Raw genomic sequence first — 17,873 nt, 5'->3', positions numbered from 1 at the left:
TACGGCTGACCACTAGATGTCAGTCTGTGGCATCTCCCAAAAGCTACATGTGTGAGTCCTGACCGGAATGAAGGATTTTACCTAGTATCTTCTTTTTGTGTGTCTTCCTAATCAAAAACTGACACAGATGCCTTTGATTGACAGTTCCTAGATCACATACTTTAGTCCTGGCTACAAGAGAGACCGGGGAAAAGTTTCTGGGTTTTACTTAAGGGTTCAGAGTTTACAGCAAAATTGTTTAAAAGATCTGGATGGTCCAAAAGCTTGGACTACTGCTGCTCTGTGAGCTTTTTGTTACTGTTCTGTGAAAAGATAAGGGGTTTTCACCAGAATGTAAGTATCCAAGCACACTGTTCAGTTTTACTGACATTTTTTTGTAGCATGTTTGCTAAATGAAGGAAGTAGATTATTGATTCCGATTCTGATGTCAAGCTCCTTATTTCATGGCTGACTAGCACTTTGAATATCCCTTCCTTAAAGCAACTTACCTGTTTTAGGGAGTTCTTTCATAGGCTCATTTAATACAGCAACCTGGGGAAGAGGTTGGCAATTGAGATGTATGTTAGGACTTTTTCAGGGTAATGAAAGCTCAGACTTCAAATAGTTCATAGTGAGGTAGGTCTGTTCCTCGAAGTTGCATTTTTAAAAATTCTGTGTGTTTAAGAATGCTAGGAGGTTCTATAAAAGTGCTGCAGTTAATTTTTTACTGAGAACGTATGAAAGACATATTCAAATAGATCCCACCTAAGGAGTTTTCTGCAGCTAGCTCAGGTGTAAATGTAGCTATGAAATCTGGGAGAGGTCATGGACCCACACAAGTAAAGATAAGAGGATCTCAAGTTCAAGGCGAAAAAAGTAAAATCCAGAAGAGACAGACCTGGGACTAACAGCATTATACTTAGGGTAAAAGTGGCTTTCTACTGACTTCTGTCATAAAATCATACTTGAACTCTGTTAAATTGGGATTAATCTGGAAGGCCAAGATTAGTGAGATTGTTCTACAGATTCTTTTCTGAAAAGGTTCAGATTCACGGTGGAACTAGAACTGTTAAATCACTATCAGTTGTTCAATAATTACAGTGTGCATGCTTTCCGTCTCACACCATCCTGGGCCATTGATCGTACAGTAGATGATAAAACAAGATCCTGTCATGGAGCTTATGGGCCAGTGGGAGGAACACACGTAATAAACAAGGGCCTCATGTAATAAAAGTTATACACAAGTTGTGGGCCCTTCGTTTACTGGGGGGCAGTCAGAGGTGGCTTCCTGCAGAAGAGAAGGCTTGGACTGGCTTAAAAGATGGGTAAGTGATAACCAAACTTGCAGCATAGCTTGTACGAGGAAGTACAAGCCGTCATTACTAGTGAAGGATGGATTTCAGTTTGAAAGGTAGATAGGAGATAAGTCGTATAAAAGAAGTAGGGTTTTTGTCTGTAGGTGATGGGGAGTCTGAAGGATTTTAAGCAAATAATGAACAGATTTTCATCTCAAATGGCTCTGCTGGCAGTGTGGAAACAGAGCAGGGGAGGGTGCTAGGGCAGACTATCAGTAATCCAAAATAGCAGATAATGTTAAATGGGGAAATTAATAATGGAGAAATTGTTAAATTATAGGGAATAACTTCAGAGATAAGTAAAAGTGCTGATTTTCAATAAAGAAGGAGGAATTCTGCAAATACAAATCGAATTCAACATGGGTCTCTCAGTTGCAAGTGACAAATGTAAACAATAATATAAACAGAGACACTTCAAAATGGAGCCGGAACTGCCTTGCATGGCTTAAAACACACCTTGGAGTATAGCTTTTGGATTGGGTCTAAGCAACTGTGTTCCCAACTGTTTGCAAAGATAACAAAAAGTTATTATGACTACTGGACTGAAGATTAAAAACACTTTAAAAGTCACATCACTATGATATCTGCACCAATAGAAATGCTTTCCTTCTAATGATGTAATTGTTCTTTTCCTTTCTCATGCCCACTGCCTTTGTTGCCTAATCAGAACATTTTTGTGGGCTTCTGCCCGAATTAATGGTTCCCAAATACCCATTCTTACTAATCTCAAATAAACACTTGTTTGCCTCTCACTTTGAAAGGTCTTTTTATTTTTAAGATAACCTACTAAAATGACTAGTGTTCATATCTGGCACTGCTGGCTTCCAGTCACACAAGCAATGTCAAATTTGTCTCCTCTCATCTCTGCTTTCTTCTGTCTGCTTCATTTCCAAAGTGGCTCTGCCCAAGGGATTGTAAAGGCTGCTGCCAGCAGTAGGCTTTCTACCAGTTTAGCAATCCAGTTGGAAACAATCTTTTTTTTAGTTCTATAAAATTCCCTGGACCATCTCATTGGAACCAACCCTAAACTAGTTCCTGTGTCTTACTGGCAGGACCTGGGTCTAGTGATCACGTCTCATCTGAACCACATGGTTTGAGTAGCAAAGGGGTGGTTCACCACTACACTAATAGATAAAATATTTTTGGCAGTTTTAATTATTAACATCAGTGGAAAAAAACCCCTCTTTCATCCTTCAATTGAGCATAATTTTTAAGCAGTCAACAAAAAGTGTGAGAGGCTATTGCAGTAATTCAAAGAAGAATTCAGTGAGAGCCACAAGGTAGGAGTCACAATACTGGAATGAATGGGCATATTTAGCTAAGCACTTCAAAGAACTGTAGCTCTGACTGAGCCAGTGCCCAGGTGTGGCTGAGTGGGTTGGGGGTCCTCCCGCAAACCCAAAGGTTTTGCCAGTTGATTCTGGGTCAGGGCTCATGCCTGAGTTGTGGGTCAGTCCTCAGTTTGGGGCACGCAAGAAGCAACCCATCCAATGTTTCTCCCACACATCGATGTTTGGGTCTTTCCCTCTCTTTGGGTCCCTCCCTTCCTCCCTCTAAAAATAAAATTTAAAAGAACCCCCCCACAAACACAACAACTGTAGGTCTGACCAACCCATCCATTTGAAACACTGAAGTTTATTGCTTGGATAGGCAGAATTAAATACTAAAAAGATTTGGTAAAGTCTACAGGATATAACAGACCACATGTTGCAAACAAATACAGCTAGAGAGAGAAAGGGCTTGGTAGAATTTTCGCCTTGATGTCTATCTGATGTACTCCTGAGGCCGGGCAGTTTTTGCTGACAATCACACCTGGCATCAGCTTCCACTACATTCGTGGGAGTCCACGGCCTGTGGAGCCTACGCCTATGGTGGGCTGTGTTGCCTAGGCACTGTAAACCCAGGCAAATCCAAAGCCGAGTTTGTCACCCCACTTCATGCCCAACCTGTCCCTCCACCCATTTTGTTGTTCAAGCCAGACTTTTGGGAGTCATGCCAGATGCCTTCCTTACCCCCAACCCAGTCACTGCATACAGTTCACCTCTCAAATATTTCAATTCACTCCTTCCATCCCTGCTGTCGCTACTCTAGTTCACCCTCAAGTCTCACTCACCTGGACTGAGAACCTCCGTCCTCAGCTCCAATTTCTGCCCCTCGCAGGAGCCACTGTGACCTTGCTAAAACGCAAACCTGAAAACAACATCCCTGCTTAAAAGTCCTCCTGCGGCTCCGCTTTTCTGGAGGAAGGAAACCAAGTTCCTCAATTGAGAAGCCAGGTTGTGGGGCGGGAGAGGGTTTAGGGGGTGGGTAGTGAAGTTCTGCCTAGGGCACGAGTGGCACTGGGATGAAGGTAAGTCCGAACTGAGGGTACCTGAGTAGTGTTTCTAGGCTGAGGGGTAGGGACCTGCTGGTGGAACGAGGCTGGGGGGAGGGTGTCGAAGCGCCGTGCGGGGTCAGGGGAGCAGGGCTGTGAGTGAGCGGTGTTCCGAGTGGCGTGTCCCTGGGGCACTGACCTGGCCCAGCGTTGGGGGACAGGAGGCCCGCGGCCTCCGGGCGGCAGGGGGCGGCCTTGCCCACCGGGGCGGCTTTCGGTCCCGGGCTCCGCGCCTTTCCGGAGACCCAGCGACCTCGGGCTGCGGGTCGCGTCGGCCGGGCATGGCGGCGTGGAGCCCTTCCACGGCAGCGCTTTTGCTCCGCCGGATCTGCGGGGTGAGCACGCCCCGGGCGGGGGCTGCGGAGGTCCCGTGGGGCCGGGGCAGCGGGCTCCGAGTCCTTTCTGTCATTCATTCCTTAGTTGGTTCCTTCATTCAGTGGGCCCCGGCAACGGGATTCGGAGACGTGTCGGGCCCTGGTGCTCTGGGGGTCCTCCCAAGCTGGGTGGAGGTCGGCCGAGGGAAACAGACGCCTAAACAGCCGTAATGCAGCCGGCACGGGCAGGCAGTATTGATCTTTCGAGCCGAAGACAAAGGAATCCTAGTCATCCTAGGGTCACAGCGTGGGTGCCGGGTAATGTGATGGGGTCTGGACTGTGGGAATGTCCTCCGGCCTCGTTGACCTTGGCCCGCCTAAAATCCCACGCAGCCGGAGTCGAAGCCCAGCAGAGGGCACTCACTACGTGCTTTCCTAGTTTTCTCTCCCCCTCTCTGATTCACCCTTGCCTCACTTCATCCACTTCTTTTCCTTTCTTCTCTTATTCTCTGCTGGTCTTAGACCTGTCTCCTGGAAGAAGTTCTGCAGGTGGCTTTTAGAGTGGACCCGTGACGTCTGGGGATTGCCTGATTAAAGGCCGCTGCCCACAGATCTGCTGAGATGAAGGAAAGGCTTCTCCCAAAAAATCTGCAATACTAACTACCCCCTAACTCCTTAGTGATTACCCTTCTGCCTGCCACCTGATTATTCCCTTCCTCTGCCTCCCAAGCCTCTTTCCTCAGAAGAGGCTCCACCCCACCCCACACCCTAGTTTTAACCAGGTCTACAACATCAAGTTTGTTTCTCTTCACACAGTCTAAGTCCAAATCAGCTGCCTCCCATGCTTATTTGCTGCTGCTGAGTAGGCATGACCTGAATTGTGTGGTTCTTCCCCTGCTCATCCATCCATCCATCCATCCGTCGGTCGGTCTGTCCATCCGTCCGTCACCCACCTCTGCCTGAGGGCCTGCCCTGGGCGCAGTTCTGGAAGGCAGCAGCAACAGGACAGCCTCAGTTTTGGCCTTTGAGGGATGTTGGTGAAAGAGCCCAGGTCATTTTAAAGAAGGTGCTCTGAGGTTCTGTAACACAGAACCATCAGGAAAGGCTTGACGATGAGCTGGACTGATGGAGGGGAGGTACCTTTAGCACCAGCCCTTGAGAATGTGCTGGTGTTTTCCTACCTGCCATCCTCCTCCAGTTAGGGACCCAAGCTGGTGCTACTCCCATTAGGGCATCTTTCCTGACTAGCTTCAGAAGGCACTTTGGTTCAGGTTACTTTGGCACCAAGATGCCTACATCCAAAATCTTTAGCCTGACATTCAGGGCCTGCCATACTCTTTTCAGTCTCCCTTTTCAGAAAAGTACCAACCCAGCCAAGGGTCTGCTGACCTGATTTTCTGCTCTTCACCCGCTAAGGGTTGAGATATGTACCCCTCAGGAACACTGACTCCCTGTGGTAGCCATTAGGGGCGTTGGTGGGGCAGAGTGGTTGCCAATGGTAAACAATCTAAAAATGTTTCTCCTTCATGTTGTTTAATAGAATTCTCCTGCTTCTCCTCTGTGAGAATTTGTTCATGTAACAAAGGGTTGCTGGCTTATTGAGCAGTAGGTCACAAGGTCATATCCCACTGCAGAGACTGGAATGTTAATTGGGCCTAAAGGGTGGGGGTACTTGGCCCTATCGGTGAGTTCTTGGTTGGTTACACCTAGGGTTAGCAGGGCACAGCTGCCTGGCCTCTCCCTGCTCCGTGTTTCCTAATGGATCCAGCCTTGGGCATATTAATGCCAGTTTCCTCACCTATAAAACTGGCATCATGATAGTATCTCACGGTATTAACATGACAAGTTAAACATCTATTGAATTGGGTTTGGAGCCTTGTCTCTAGAGTCACAGTGAGTTATTTACAATCACTCCTACCTCCACCCCAAGAAAGTTTATTCTGTATCCTGTGGAGCTTAAATGGGCATCTGACACCACACAACTCCTCTGACATATCCCGTGGCCATGGGCTAGCCCAGCCTGGAAGGAAAATGGCAGGTGGGTCCCTCACAGTGGCCCAGCTGGGGGCAAAATGACACTGGGGGCAGTGTCATCTTGCTCAACCATGACTCCTCTCTTCTGGGACAGATTCCTCTTCTTCACTGTGCCCAGCGGATGTTTGCCTCACAGACTGAAGGGGAGCTCAAAGTAACCCAAATTCTCAAAAAAAACTTTCCTCAAGCTACAACTATCAAAGTCACTGACATTTCAGGTAAGCTTTTCTTTCATCTCAGAGTGTGGTAGGATTTTATCCTCTAGAGGGACAGAGGACAGGGTGGTGGGGAGGCTTAGCAGAGGGAATTTGATCACTTCTTAGTATGTGTGGCTTTTGGGCAGATGTGGATACATCTGTGGGGATACAGAAACATTGAGGGAAACTGTGGGGACGAGGTCCCTCTCAGTCACCCTGGGCTCTGGTCCACAAGTCTTTCATTTGAATGCGACATGGGCTTTGCAGAAATTATCCCACATTCTTCTGATACCCTTGAATGTCAGAGCTAGAGTGGACCCCAGGAGGAGTTTGTCCCTTTGAGGAAAGTAACTGCCTCACTTTTTCCACAAGATGAGCCCAGGGAGGCTGAGGAACCTACGCAGCCCCTCACAAGGAGGAGGCAACGGAACTGGAGCCAGAACCAGGACCCAGGGCAGATTCTGGTCTGAGCCCAGTTTCCTGCCCCAGCCAGACCCTGCCTTTCTCAGATGGCCACTGGCACCTTGCAGCTCAGGCTGGCTGTGTGCCAGTCACCTTCTGCACCCACTGGATAGGGAAGATAGAGCCTTTTTCCAGACACACCCATGGGCGGCCTGGCAGTGGGTATGCCCTTGACTGCCCACACCCAGACTTGGCTTTGCCACTCTGCTTTGCCACAATGCTGGCTCACAGGTTTTTCTGAGGACATAACATTCATAAGGATTGCGAGAAAGTAGTTTTTTGCCCTGGCCGGGTAGCTCAGTTAAGTGTTGTCCTGATATGCCAATGTTGTGGGTTCAGTCCCTGGTCAGGGCACATAACAAGAATCAACCAATGAACTCGTAAATAAGTGGAACAACAAATTGATGCTTCCCCCCCACACACACACACTTCCTCTCTTCCTCTCTTAAAAATCAATAATAATAAAAAAGGATACCCTTGTTGGTGTGGCTTAGTTGGTTGGAGTGTCATTCCATAACCAAAAGGTTGCAGATTCAATTCCCTGTCAAGGCACAACCTGGGTTGCAGAATTCTGTCCCCGGTTTGGGTGCATGTGGGAGGTAACTTTCAATGCTCCTCTCTTGAATCGATGTTTCTCTCTCTCCCTCTCTCCTTTCCTCTCTCTAAAAAGTAATGAAGTAGGACTGCTTTGGTGTCACCCTCCAGCACCACTACCTTTTTGTTCTTTGTCCTTCACGTTTTAAAAAAGCTTTCCAGAACCAGTCAAGATGGAGGCATAGGTAAATACATCTTGCCTTCTTGCACAACTATAGCAGAAATTACAACTAGACTACAAAACAAATATCACTGAGAATTGTCAGAAAATTGAGCTGTATGGAAGTCCAACAACTAAGGATTTAAAGAAGCCACATTCATCCAGATGGGTAGGAGAGGTGGAGATGGAGATGTGCAGAGAGGTGGGGTGAGATGGGGAGGCACAGATGCATGGAGTGGTGCAGAGAGATGCAGACATAGTCAGGCGGTCCCACATCCACGTGTGGTGGATAAAAATTAGGAGGGATACATCAGGAGCGAGGGATCCCAGTTCCAGACCAGGCCACCCAGGCAAGGGTTCCAGCACCAGGAAGATAAGACCCCATAACTACTGGCTGTAAAAACCAGTGGGATTTGCACAGTGGAAGAAACTGCAGGGTTCTCAAGAGACTCTTAAAGGGCCCTCAATGGACTTAGGACTCTTGCAGACCTACCCTCTCTGGGGTTCAGCACCAGGGCAACAGCTGGAAGGGCACCAGTGGCATAAGGGGAGAAAGCAAAGTGACTGGCAAAAGGGCAAGTGCCGGGAGACAGCTTCTTCCTGGGCAAAGCTCCAGAGGTCTGGCAGCAAGAGTCATCCCCTTGTGAACCCTCCCCTGAATGGCAACAGAGTGGTGACACAGGTTGGCTTGCCCTAGTGATCACCTAAGGCTCTGCCCCATACAACTTACAGGTGCGCTTTTCTATAATAGGCTACATTACTAAGACAGACAATCAAAGCAGATCTACTGACTTCCAGCCAAGACGGAGGTGTAGGTAGACACACTGTGCCTCCTCGCACAACCAAAAGAAGGACGACAACAAATTTAAAAGCAAAAAACAACCAGAACTGACAGGAAATCAAACTGTATGGAAGTCTGACGACAAGGGAGTTAAAGAAGAAACATTCATCCAGACCAGTAGGAGGGGCGGAGATGGGCAGCCAAGTGGAGAGGACTCACGTCAAGGCAGTGACTCAAGGACTGGGGCTGGCAAGGCGGCAGCTGGCAGGCAAGGTGGTGGCTGGTGGACCAGGCAGCCCCACATTTGTGTGCAGATAAACTGGGAGGATCAGCTGGGGAGCAAGACAGACTGAACAACCCAAGGTCCCAGCGCAGGGAAATAAAGCCTCAAACCTCTGGTTGAAAACACCTGTGGGAGTTGAGGCAGCGGGAGAAACTCCCAGCCTCACAGGAGAGTTCATTGGAGAGACCCACAGGGTCCTAGAATGTACACAAACCCACCCACCTGGGAATTAGCACCAGAAGGGCCCAATTTGATTGTGGGTAGTGGGGGAAGTGACTGAAAACTGCAGAGATCAAAGCAAGCAGCATTGTTCCCTCTCAGACCCCAGCTGCACATACAGCATGAAACGCAGTGACGTGATTACCCCGCCCTGGTGAACACCTAAGGCTCCGCCCCTTACTACATAGCAGGCACTCAAAGACAAAAAAAAAAAAAATTTGGCCCAAATGAAAGAACAGATCAAAACTCAAAAAAAATACAACTAAGTGACAAAGAGATAGCCAACGTATCAGATGCACAGTTCAAAACACTGGTAATCGGTATGCTCACAGAATTGGTTGAATATGGTCACAATTAGATGAAAAAAGTGAAGACTATGCTAAGTGAAATAAAGGAAAATGCACAGGGAACCAACAGTAACAGGAAGGAAACTGGGGCTCAAATCAATTGAATGGATCAGAAGGAAGAAAGGAACATTTGACCAGAACAGAATGAAGAAACAAGAATTCAAAAAGTGAGGAAAGGCTTAGGAACTTCCAGGACATCTTTAAATGTTCCAGCATCTGAATTATAGGGGTACCAGAAGGAGAAGAGGAAGTGCAACAAGTGGAAAAGTTATTTGAACAAATAATAAAGTAGAACTTCCCCATTCTGGCAAAGGAAATAGACTTCCAGGAAGTCCAGCAAGCTCAGAGAGTCCCAAAGGAGTTGGACCCAAGGAGGAACACACCAAGGCACATCATAATTACATTAGCCAAGATGAAAGATAAGGAGAGAACCTTAAAAGCAACAAGAGAAAAGGAGACAGCTACCTACAAAGGAGCTCCCATAAGACTATCAGCTGATTTCTCAAAAGAAACCTTGCAGGCAAGAAGGGGCTGGAAAGAAGTATTTAAAGTTGTAAAAGTCAAGGACATAAATCCAAGATTACTGTATTCAGCAAAGCTTTCATTTAGGTTGGAAGGGCAGATAAGGTACTTCCCAGATAAAGTCAAGCTAAAGGAGTTCATCACCACCAAGCCTTTATTATATGAAATGTTAAAGGGACTTATCTAAGAAAAAGAAGATTAAAAATATGAACACTAAAATGACTACAAACTCACAGTTATTAACAACTTAACCTAAAACAGAAACAAAAGCAAACTAAGCAAACAACTAGAACAGGAACAGAGTCACAGAAATGGAGATCACATGGAGGGTTATCAGTGGGGGGAGGGGGGGGAAAGGTACAGAGAATAATTAGCATAAATGGTAGGGAGAAAATAGACAGGGGGAGGTTAAGAATAGTATAGGAAATGTGGAAGCCAAAGAACTTATATGTAAGACCTATGGAAATGAACTAAAGGGGGGCGGGGAATGTAGATAGGAGGGGCTGTGTAGGGTGGAGGGGAATAAAGGGGGAAAAATGGGACAACTATAATAGCATAATCAATAATATATATATATATTTTAAAAAGCAGATCTACTTAATCCATAGAAACAAACACAGGGAGACTGCCAAAATGAAGAAACAAAGAAATATGGCCTAAAATGAAAGAATAGAACAAAACTCCAGAAAAACAAGTATAAATGAAATGGAGATAATCAACCTATCAGATGCAGAGTTCAAAACACTGATATCAGGATGCTCCAGGAACTCACTGGATACTTCAACAGCATAAAAAAGACACAGGCAGAAATGAAGGTTACAGTAAGTGAAATGAAGAAACATCTACAGGGAACCAAAAGTGGAGGGGATGAAGCTGAGAATCAAATCAGTGATCTGGAACATAAGAAAAAAGCATTTAATCAGAACAGCAAAAAGAAAAAAGAATTTTAAAAAAGCATAGGCTAAGGAGCCTCTGGGACAACTTTACATATACCATCATTCAAATCATAGGAGTGCCAGAAGGAGAAGAGAAAGAGCAAGAAATTGAAAACTTATTTGAAAAAATAATGAAAGAAAACTTTCCTAATTTGGTGAAGGAAATAGATATACAAGTTCAGGAAGCACAGAGAGTCCTAAACAAGATGGACCCAAACAGGACCACTCCAAGACTCATTATAATTAAAATGCCTAACATTAAAAATAAAGAGAGAATCTTAAAAGCAGCAAGAGAAAAGCAGAGAGTTACCTATGAAGGAGTGCCTATAAGACGGTCAATGATTTCTCAAAAGAAACTGCAATCAAGAAGGGACTGGCAAGAAGTATTCAAAGTGATGAAAAGCAAGGACCTTACAACCTATATTACTTTATCTAGCAAAGCTGTCATTTAGAATGGAAGGGCAGATAAAGTGCTTCCCAGCTAACCAAACCCTTATTATATGGAATGCTAAAGGACATTACAGAAGAAAAAGATCAAAACTATGAACATTAAAATGGCAATGAATTCACAACTATCAATAATTGAATCCAAATAACAAACTATGCAAACAAACAGAACAGGAACAGAATCATAGACATGGAGATCTTTCCGAGGGTTATCAGTTGGGAAGGGGAAGGAAGAGAATAGGGGAAAAGGTGCAGGGATTAAGAAGCATAAACGGTAGGTACAAAACAGACAGGGAAAGGTTAAGAACAGTATAGGAAATGGAGAAGCCAAAAAACGTATATGCATGACTCATGGGCGTGAACTAAGAGGTGTGGGGATTGTTGGAGGGAATGGGGGTAGGTGGTGGAGGGGGGCAAAAGGGGGAAAATTGGGACAACTGTAAAAGCATAATCAATAAAATATATTTTAAAATAAAAAGCAATAAAGAAATGCCCTTGGATGAGGATTAAAGAAAAAAAGAAGAAAGTTTTTATTCTGAAAACTAGATGAAATTAGTCAATCTAAAGATCCTTTGGAACGGTAGGTGGGGTGAGCGCTCAGAACAATGCTGAGGCCTTGACAGAGTCAAGTTGGGTAGAGCTGGAGCTTGGCCTTCTGTCTGACTCTTCTCAGTGGACTGAGTACAGAAAGGGAATTGAGGCTGGGGACTTGGTTTAACCAAAGCTTGGCCCTCTAGAGCTCATAAGAGGAACATAACATAACAGTGGCCTGGGATTAGCAGCACAGAGGATATTCTTTCTTGCCCAGGTCGTTTCATGCTAGAGCAGCATGATTTCTTATCAGCCATCTGCACCAGTTCTCCCACTGTGTGGAGACAAAGCTTGGTCAGGGCGCGGATGAGTCCACCCCAACCTCTGTCTCCCTGCAGAAGCCCTGGATGAAGCACACAGTACTGCTTATAGAGCAGGAGGTGCTGGGAGAGCCCAGCAGCTCCAGGACCCACGTGTCTGTGCTTTTTATTGTAACGCCATGTCCCTGTGTCTCTCACACTTCCTTGTTCCTTTCTTTGCTTTCTGATAGTATTATACAATTTTCAGACTGAATTTTCGTGTATTTTTTAAAAAGATTTCACTTATTTATTTTTAGAGAGGGAAAGGGAGGGAGAAAGAGAGGGAGAGAAACATCAATGTGTGGTTGTATCTCGTGCATCCCTTACCAGGGACCTGGCCCACAATCTAGGCATTTGCTCTGACTGGGAGTTGAACTGGCGATGCTTTGGTTCGCAGGCTGGCATTCAATCCATTGAGCCACACCAGCCATAGCTTGTATATTTTTGTACTTTAAAAGATTGCTAGTATTTTGTGAAGGTGGAACACTGAAATTCAGGCCCTCCCACCCTCCTCCATGGCATTTGTTGGCTTAATGAAAGGAAATACTAGGAAAATCTACATTTCCTGGGTTTTCCATACTTTGTGCCTTATCTTTCCTATCTCATAAGTAATAATCCTTGGAGGTGCAACTCTCTTGCACGAGGGGGAACACGCTCTGGATGAAGGCAGCCTGCCAGGGGGAGTGGGTGGCCAGATTGTAAGCCATGACCTTTTCCCAACAGTCTTAGCAACTTTCTGCTGATCGGTAGTATTTAGAGCTTCTTGAGGTGGTACGGGACTTCAGGGACGTGTGGGCCTGTGGCTGCCCTAACTTAATAACTGAAATGCTTTCAAATTGCATTTATTTCAGGAGGCTGTGGGGCAATGTATGAAATTCAAATTGAGTCAGAAGAATTTAAGGAGAAGAGGACTGTCCAGCAGCACCAGATGGTAAACCAGGTCAGTAGAGGCAAAAATGCTCCTCTGCCTCCTCCGTCCAAAAGGGCCTGCCGAGTGGCAATGGCATTTTACTTGCAGTCCTGGGAAGGAATAATGCAGTGCTGCAGCCATGCAGACCGGACTTAGGACCCAAGAAAAACGTTACCTGGAATCTGATTGTGAGCGAATATGACATGACTTTTATTCAAAATTGAAAACAAGTGTAAAAGTACTAAAAGATATATTTTTGTAGATTTGAGTATTTTTTTAGCCTCTCTTTAGGACTGCTTTACAGATGGGTAAATTGAGGCACAGCATGGTTGAGAATTATTCCAGCTGTCCCAGATCCAATGACAGACAGTAGGGGTTGGAAATAGCAGATTTAACCACACAAGGCCAAGTTTATTTATTATCTATGCTTATTTTACTTGGAATTAATAGCAGTCTTGACATCGTTCTGGAAGGTTTTGAACATTGTGAACTAGTTTAACTTTTGTAAAGCACAGTTTTGGTCATGAGATTCCCTCTGTGGCCCCTTATGCATCAAGTTCAGATGTACCAGATTGCTGTTGAGTCCTTCCCCGCCTGCCTTGGCATGCATCCTCCCTGAGCCCCTGTCTGTTGGTCTCTGTGCATCTGGATCTTTGCCCAGATCAGACCTCCTGCAGGGTGCCCTTCCTTCTCTGCCCAGCTTAAATGCCGCCTCTCTACCTGCCCGGCAGGCATAAATGCCTTCCACCCTCTGACTCCAGCATTTTTTGCCTCGGATCCTGGACACTTCTGTCCCTTAGCCCTGTCAGCCCTGTGTTGGATGACCCCTTCTGAATCTCTATTTGGATGGCTGCAGAGCCCAACCCTCCACTTTGCCTGTGGGCACCGACAGCCTGAAGGTGTGCCCGTAGTCAGGGTGGTCTGGGGTGGAACAGCAGCCACTTCACTCCTCCAGACCGGTCCCTGCTTGATGGCCTGTGGAGAGTAGGGGGCAGGGGGCCGGCCCTGCCACCCTCAGTAGTGAGTTCACTGTCCCTCTGTGACCCCTCTGACTTGTGTCCCAGCCTCTCCCAGCTCCCATGGTTCATCAGCCTTCTCTTCTGAAATAGTCACTGGCATTTGCTTTGGGCCAGGCCCCAGGGATGCCAGGATGACCAGTGTTTCTCCCCCACCCATCCTATTCCCGCCCTAGGGAACAGCTGTAGGGAGAGGAGTGAGCACCGACTAGGCCCTCTGCTCCCCAGCGGGACCTGAGCCTTGGTCTCCTCTTTAGCAAAGAGCATATGAGGTATTGACTGCCCAGGTGAGGTCGGGGACTCAGCTGGCAGTGGTGCACTCCCACCCTTTACCCTGTGGAATCAAGGGCGTCTGGGCAGGTCCCCCAGACAGCTGGCATGTGGAAGGCACTTGGTAAATAGCAGTTGCCCTCTCCCCTTCTTGGCCTCCAGTCTGGTGCTCATCACCTCCCTCCCACCACCAAGGGTGCCCCCGTCTGTCTCAGACGGAGACAGACTTCTTCAGTATGTGCGCTGGTTGCCCACAGAGTCTGCTCCCACTCTCCTGGCCTGGGATTCCCAATCCCCTGTGCGGCCTGTCTTAGTCTGCCCCCTCATGCACCTGACTTGAAGCCAGGCTTTTCCTGGTGAATTGCAGTGTGTTCCCATCCTTTTCTCACCTTGCACTCCTGGGCCTGATGCCCTGTCCCTGTCTGTTCATTCCACTCCCAGCTGTCAGCTCCTGGGCTGCCTCATCTGCAGATGGCCAGTGCAATAGCAGACACTCCCTCTTGGGAACAGCCACCACAGTCCTGAGCTGGCTGGGGGCCTGGCAGCGCCCATCACCACCATTTCTGGTGCACGTGTATTACTTCCCTTACCTTTCTCATCATTTTCCCAAGACTTTTTATCTGTGCCCCCAGCTCCCAGAATAATGCACTGGGCATAGCAGATGCTGAAAAATGTTTACCCAAGCTCTATCTTATAAACTGTGGCCAATAAACTTTGGACAATTCATTTTCCCTCCAGGGCCTCAGTTTCCTTAACTGTAAGCTGACCCAGGAGCCCTCTGTAGCTGTAAGATCTGTGGATTGTGCTGGGGAGCCCTCAGAGGGCTGCCAGAGAGCTGGGAGAAGGCATCACTTAGGGCACAAGGTCAAGGCTTTTGTGTGAAGGTGTGACTGCACCCCCGTCTAGCCATGCAGGCTTTAGGGATTGTAGCCTTGACATAGACACAGGGATAGCCTCTAGGAAGCATTCTGTGCCTGCAGAAAGCAGAGAACATGTGGCCCAGGGGGCATTGCTGCTTGTCTGTAGAGCTGAGGAGGCTTGGATGTGAGTGTGGAGATGGTGGGGCATCAGGGCTGGACGGGAACCCAAAGGAGACAAGTGGCCAGGACATCAGGATATCCAGGTTCAGGTCTTATCTGTTAGTCACTTGATGACTTTGGACAAGGGGTAAACTATTTCTTTTTTAGCTAAGAAGGGGAGAGGACTAGGTTATCTCTCCTTACTTGATAAACCTGACCACATGTATTTGGATTCTTTTACTTATAAGTGACAGAGAGCAAGTTAAAACTAACAGAAGCAAACAAAGGGAATGAATTGGCGCCTTTGTTATCTGGTTTCTAGCATATCTAGATTCAGAGTCTTAAGTTCATTAAGTTCAAAAGTGCTTGCACTTTTTCCTGTCCTCTATATACTTTCGCCTTCTGTGTGTCAGCCTCATTTTCTCCTACTGGAGATAGGCTTTTGCTTCTTGGTGGGCAACGTGGCCCCCAGCTGCCTCCAATTGACATTATTCCAATATATCACTCCCATTTTGGGCCAACTGTCCAAAATGGATGAGAGAAGGCACTATTCTAAAAAATCCCAGGGGAGATTGTGATTGGCCCATTTTGGATCATGTACCACACCTGAACCAATCAGGCTGGGCCAAGACTGCAGGCGCCCTCAATACCAGGCCAGTTGGTAGTCCCACCAGCAGTACACAGTTAAAGGAACATTCCCCAGGAGAAAAGAGATTGCTTGACAGAATGGAAGAAAAATGCCCACCCCACTGTGATGATCAGATCTGGATCTAATATAAAGAACTTTGAGTCTCCCTCTGCACTGATTACAAACTCCAGTGGTCCGTGCCTCCCTCGGGTCCTGTAGCTCCTCTCTTGGCACGGCAGAGAAATGATGTCCGTCTGACTGTGGCGCTCATTCAGGTTTGTGCCCTGACACTGTTTGTAGCCTTAAACAAGTCTTATAATTATTTTCCAACTTTATTTTTTAAAGTAAAATTGGGTCATTTGGGCTAGATAGTGTGGATTTAAAGAATAACTGTTTGTTGTTCAAAATAGCAAAGCACAAAAAAAAGCCTCAGAGTTCATCATTAGGGGATGGACTGAAAAGTTTGGTACATCCATACAGTGGAACACTGTGCGGACACAAACAAGATGGTGTTCTTTATGGCTGATACGGAAAGATCTCCATGGTTGGCAGGGAGCAAAGTGTGGAACACTATATTTGGAGTGCTGCCATTTTTACTTTAAAAAGGTAGTGTGAGGTGGAATATACATTCATATGAGCTTGAATATGTGTCCTTGCAAAGACACAGAAACTAGCAGCAGTTCTTTGTTTGGGGATGGAGGTGGAGACTGGGGGTGGAGGACAGGTGTGAGGGGGAGATGTCACTGTGACTTTTTGTGTCTTTTTTATTTTTGAACCAGGTTAGATGCTGATTCAAAATTTTTTTTTAATATATTGTTTTCCAAAAAAGGAAAAACTACTTAAACAAAACGTGTGTGCAAAGTCTTCTACAAATATAGAGCTATATAAAGATACTCTCAGAGGGACTTGTTATAATCAGTGTCAAATACAAAAGAAATGATGGTGCTCTTTTACTTATTTAGGCTCTGAAAGAAGAAATCAAAGGAATGCATGGATTGCGGATATTTACCTCTGTCCCCAAACGCTGACCATACCTCGGCTGCAGAGATACTGCTGCTGACAACCTTGGATGAACTTGACCAATCTTTCCTAGGCATTTGCCAAAAAATTTATTATGTTCATAGACATTTCCATATTATAATTACAGAAGAATATGGTATCTATTTAGATGTTAATTAAAGACAACAGATATCTGAGTCTTTTGAAGAGTCATTAGTAATGCTTCTAGTTCCTTTATTTCGGAAGCGGTGTCCTTTTGTCCAAAGTGGTCTCATCCTCGGACAGTTCCGTTTTGCTGCTGTACAGGTGGAATGGAGTGCCAGCTACTTTTGTCTTGTCATGAGACTTCCTTGTTTCTCATCTACAAAACTGCTCAGGCCTCTTAATCTTACCAAAAAGAAAAGAAAGGATCCTTTGGTTTTTCTGTTCCCATGGTTTACCACTGCCTTTTCTCTCCACGCTTCTTACAAGAATGGTGTTGCACCCTTGGTTTCTTACTCCCTGGAGTGGTCTGAGGATGTGGGGCTGCCTGGATCATGGTCTTTCTTCTGTATTTGAAGATCCCCTACCCTTTGCACCTTGGTGGGAGGTGGGGCCACCTCCCCCCAACAGAAGCTGAAAAGTCTTGCTTTCTTAGCTCTCTTGAAAGTAAGGCACAGGCAGAGATGATCTAGTCTCAGCCAATCAGACAGATCTGCCCTGGACTTAGAACTGGGAGAAGTGACACCAAGACACACAGGCAATGGTGCATTGATTCTGGCAGTGATAGAAAACTGACACACTCATGCATCACTGGGAGCACTGGGGCGTTTCGCATACTGAAGTAAGGGCTGAAGGGCCAAGCTGCATGCAGAAAGGACGGATACAGCTAAATGTCAGGAACAGTGACACCACCAGGCCTCTGCGTCTCCAGTCTGCTGCTCTCTGTAGCTCAGCATTATTACCTCTCATTCTCACTGACTTCCACCATATAGCCGTGATTATATTGTCAGTAGCTCTTAGTTTTTGTATATATTTTAAATTTTATTTTTCAATTACAGTTTACATTCAGCATTATTTTGTATTAGTTTCAGGTGTACACTATAGTGGTTAGACAATCATATACTTTACAAAGTGCCCTCTGATATTTCCAGTACAC

At 46.2% G+C, this 17,873-nt stretch overlaps 1 protein-coding gene across 1 annotated transcript; it reads left to right on the top strand.

Annotated features, from left to right (window-relative positions):
* Positions 1-3,887: 3,887 nt before the first annotated feature.
* Positions 3,888-16,944, top strand: BOLA3 (bolA family member 3). The gene is made up of 4 exons (XM_028516383.2): positions 3,888-4,043; positions 6,151-6,274; positions 12,745-12,833; positions 16,699-16,944. The coding sequence occupies exons 1-4, from the start codon at positions 3,990-3,992 to the stop codon at positions 16,762-16,764; spliced, it is 333 nt and encodes a 110-aa protein (XP_028372184.1). The 5' UTR covers positions 3,888-3,989; the 3' UTR covers positions 16,765-16,944.
* The last annotated feature ends 929 nt before the right edge of the window (positions 16,945-17,873 follow it).

Source organism: Phyllostomus discolor, chromosome 6 (assembly GCF_004126475.2).
Source record: "Phyllostomus discolor isolate MPI-MPIP mPhyDis1 chromosome 6, mPhyDis1.pri.v3, whole genome shotgun sequence".
Classification (NCBI taxonomy): Eukaryota; Metazoa; Chordata; class Mammalia; order Chiroptera; family Phyllostomidae; genus Phyllostomus; species Phyllostomus discolor.
This window is presented reverse-complemented; position numbering and strand designations above follow the sequence as displayed.

Coding starts and splice junctions, on each gene's coding strand:
- BOLA3 (XM_028516383.2), top strand. CDS start 3,990: ATGGCGGCGTGGAGCCCTTCCACGGCAGCGCTTTTGCTCCGCCGGATC. Junction 4,044..6,150: donor TGCTCCGCCGGATCTGCGGG/GTGAGCACGCCC, acceptor CTTCTGGGACAG/ATTCCTCTTCTTCACTGTGC. Junction 6,275..12,744: donor CAAAGTCACTGACATTTCAG/GTAAGCTTTTCT, acceptor CATTTATTTCAG/GAGGCTGTGGGGCAATGTAT.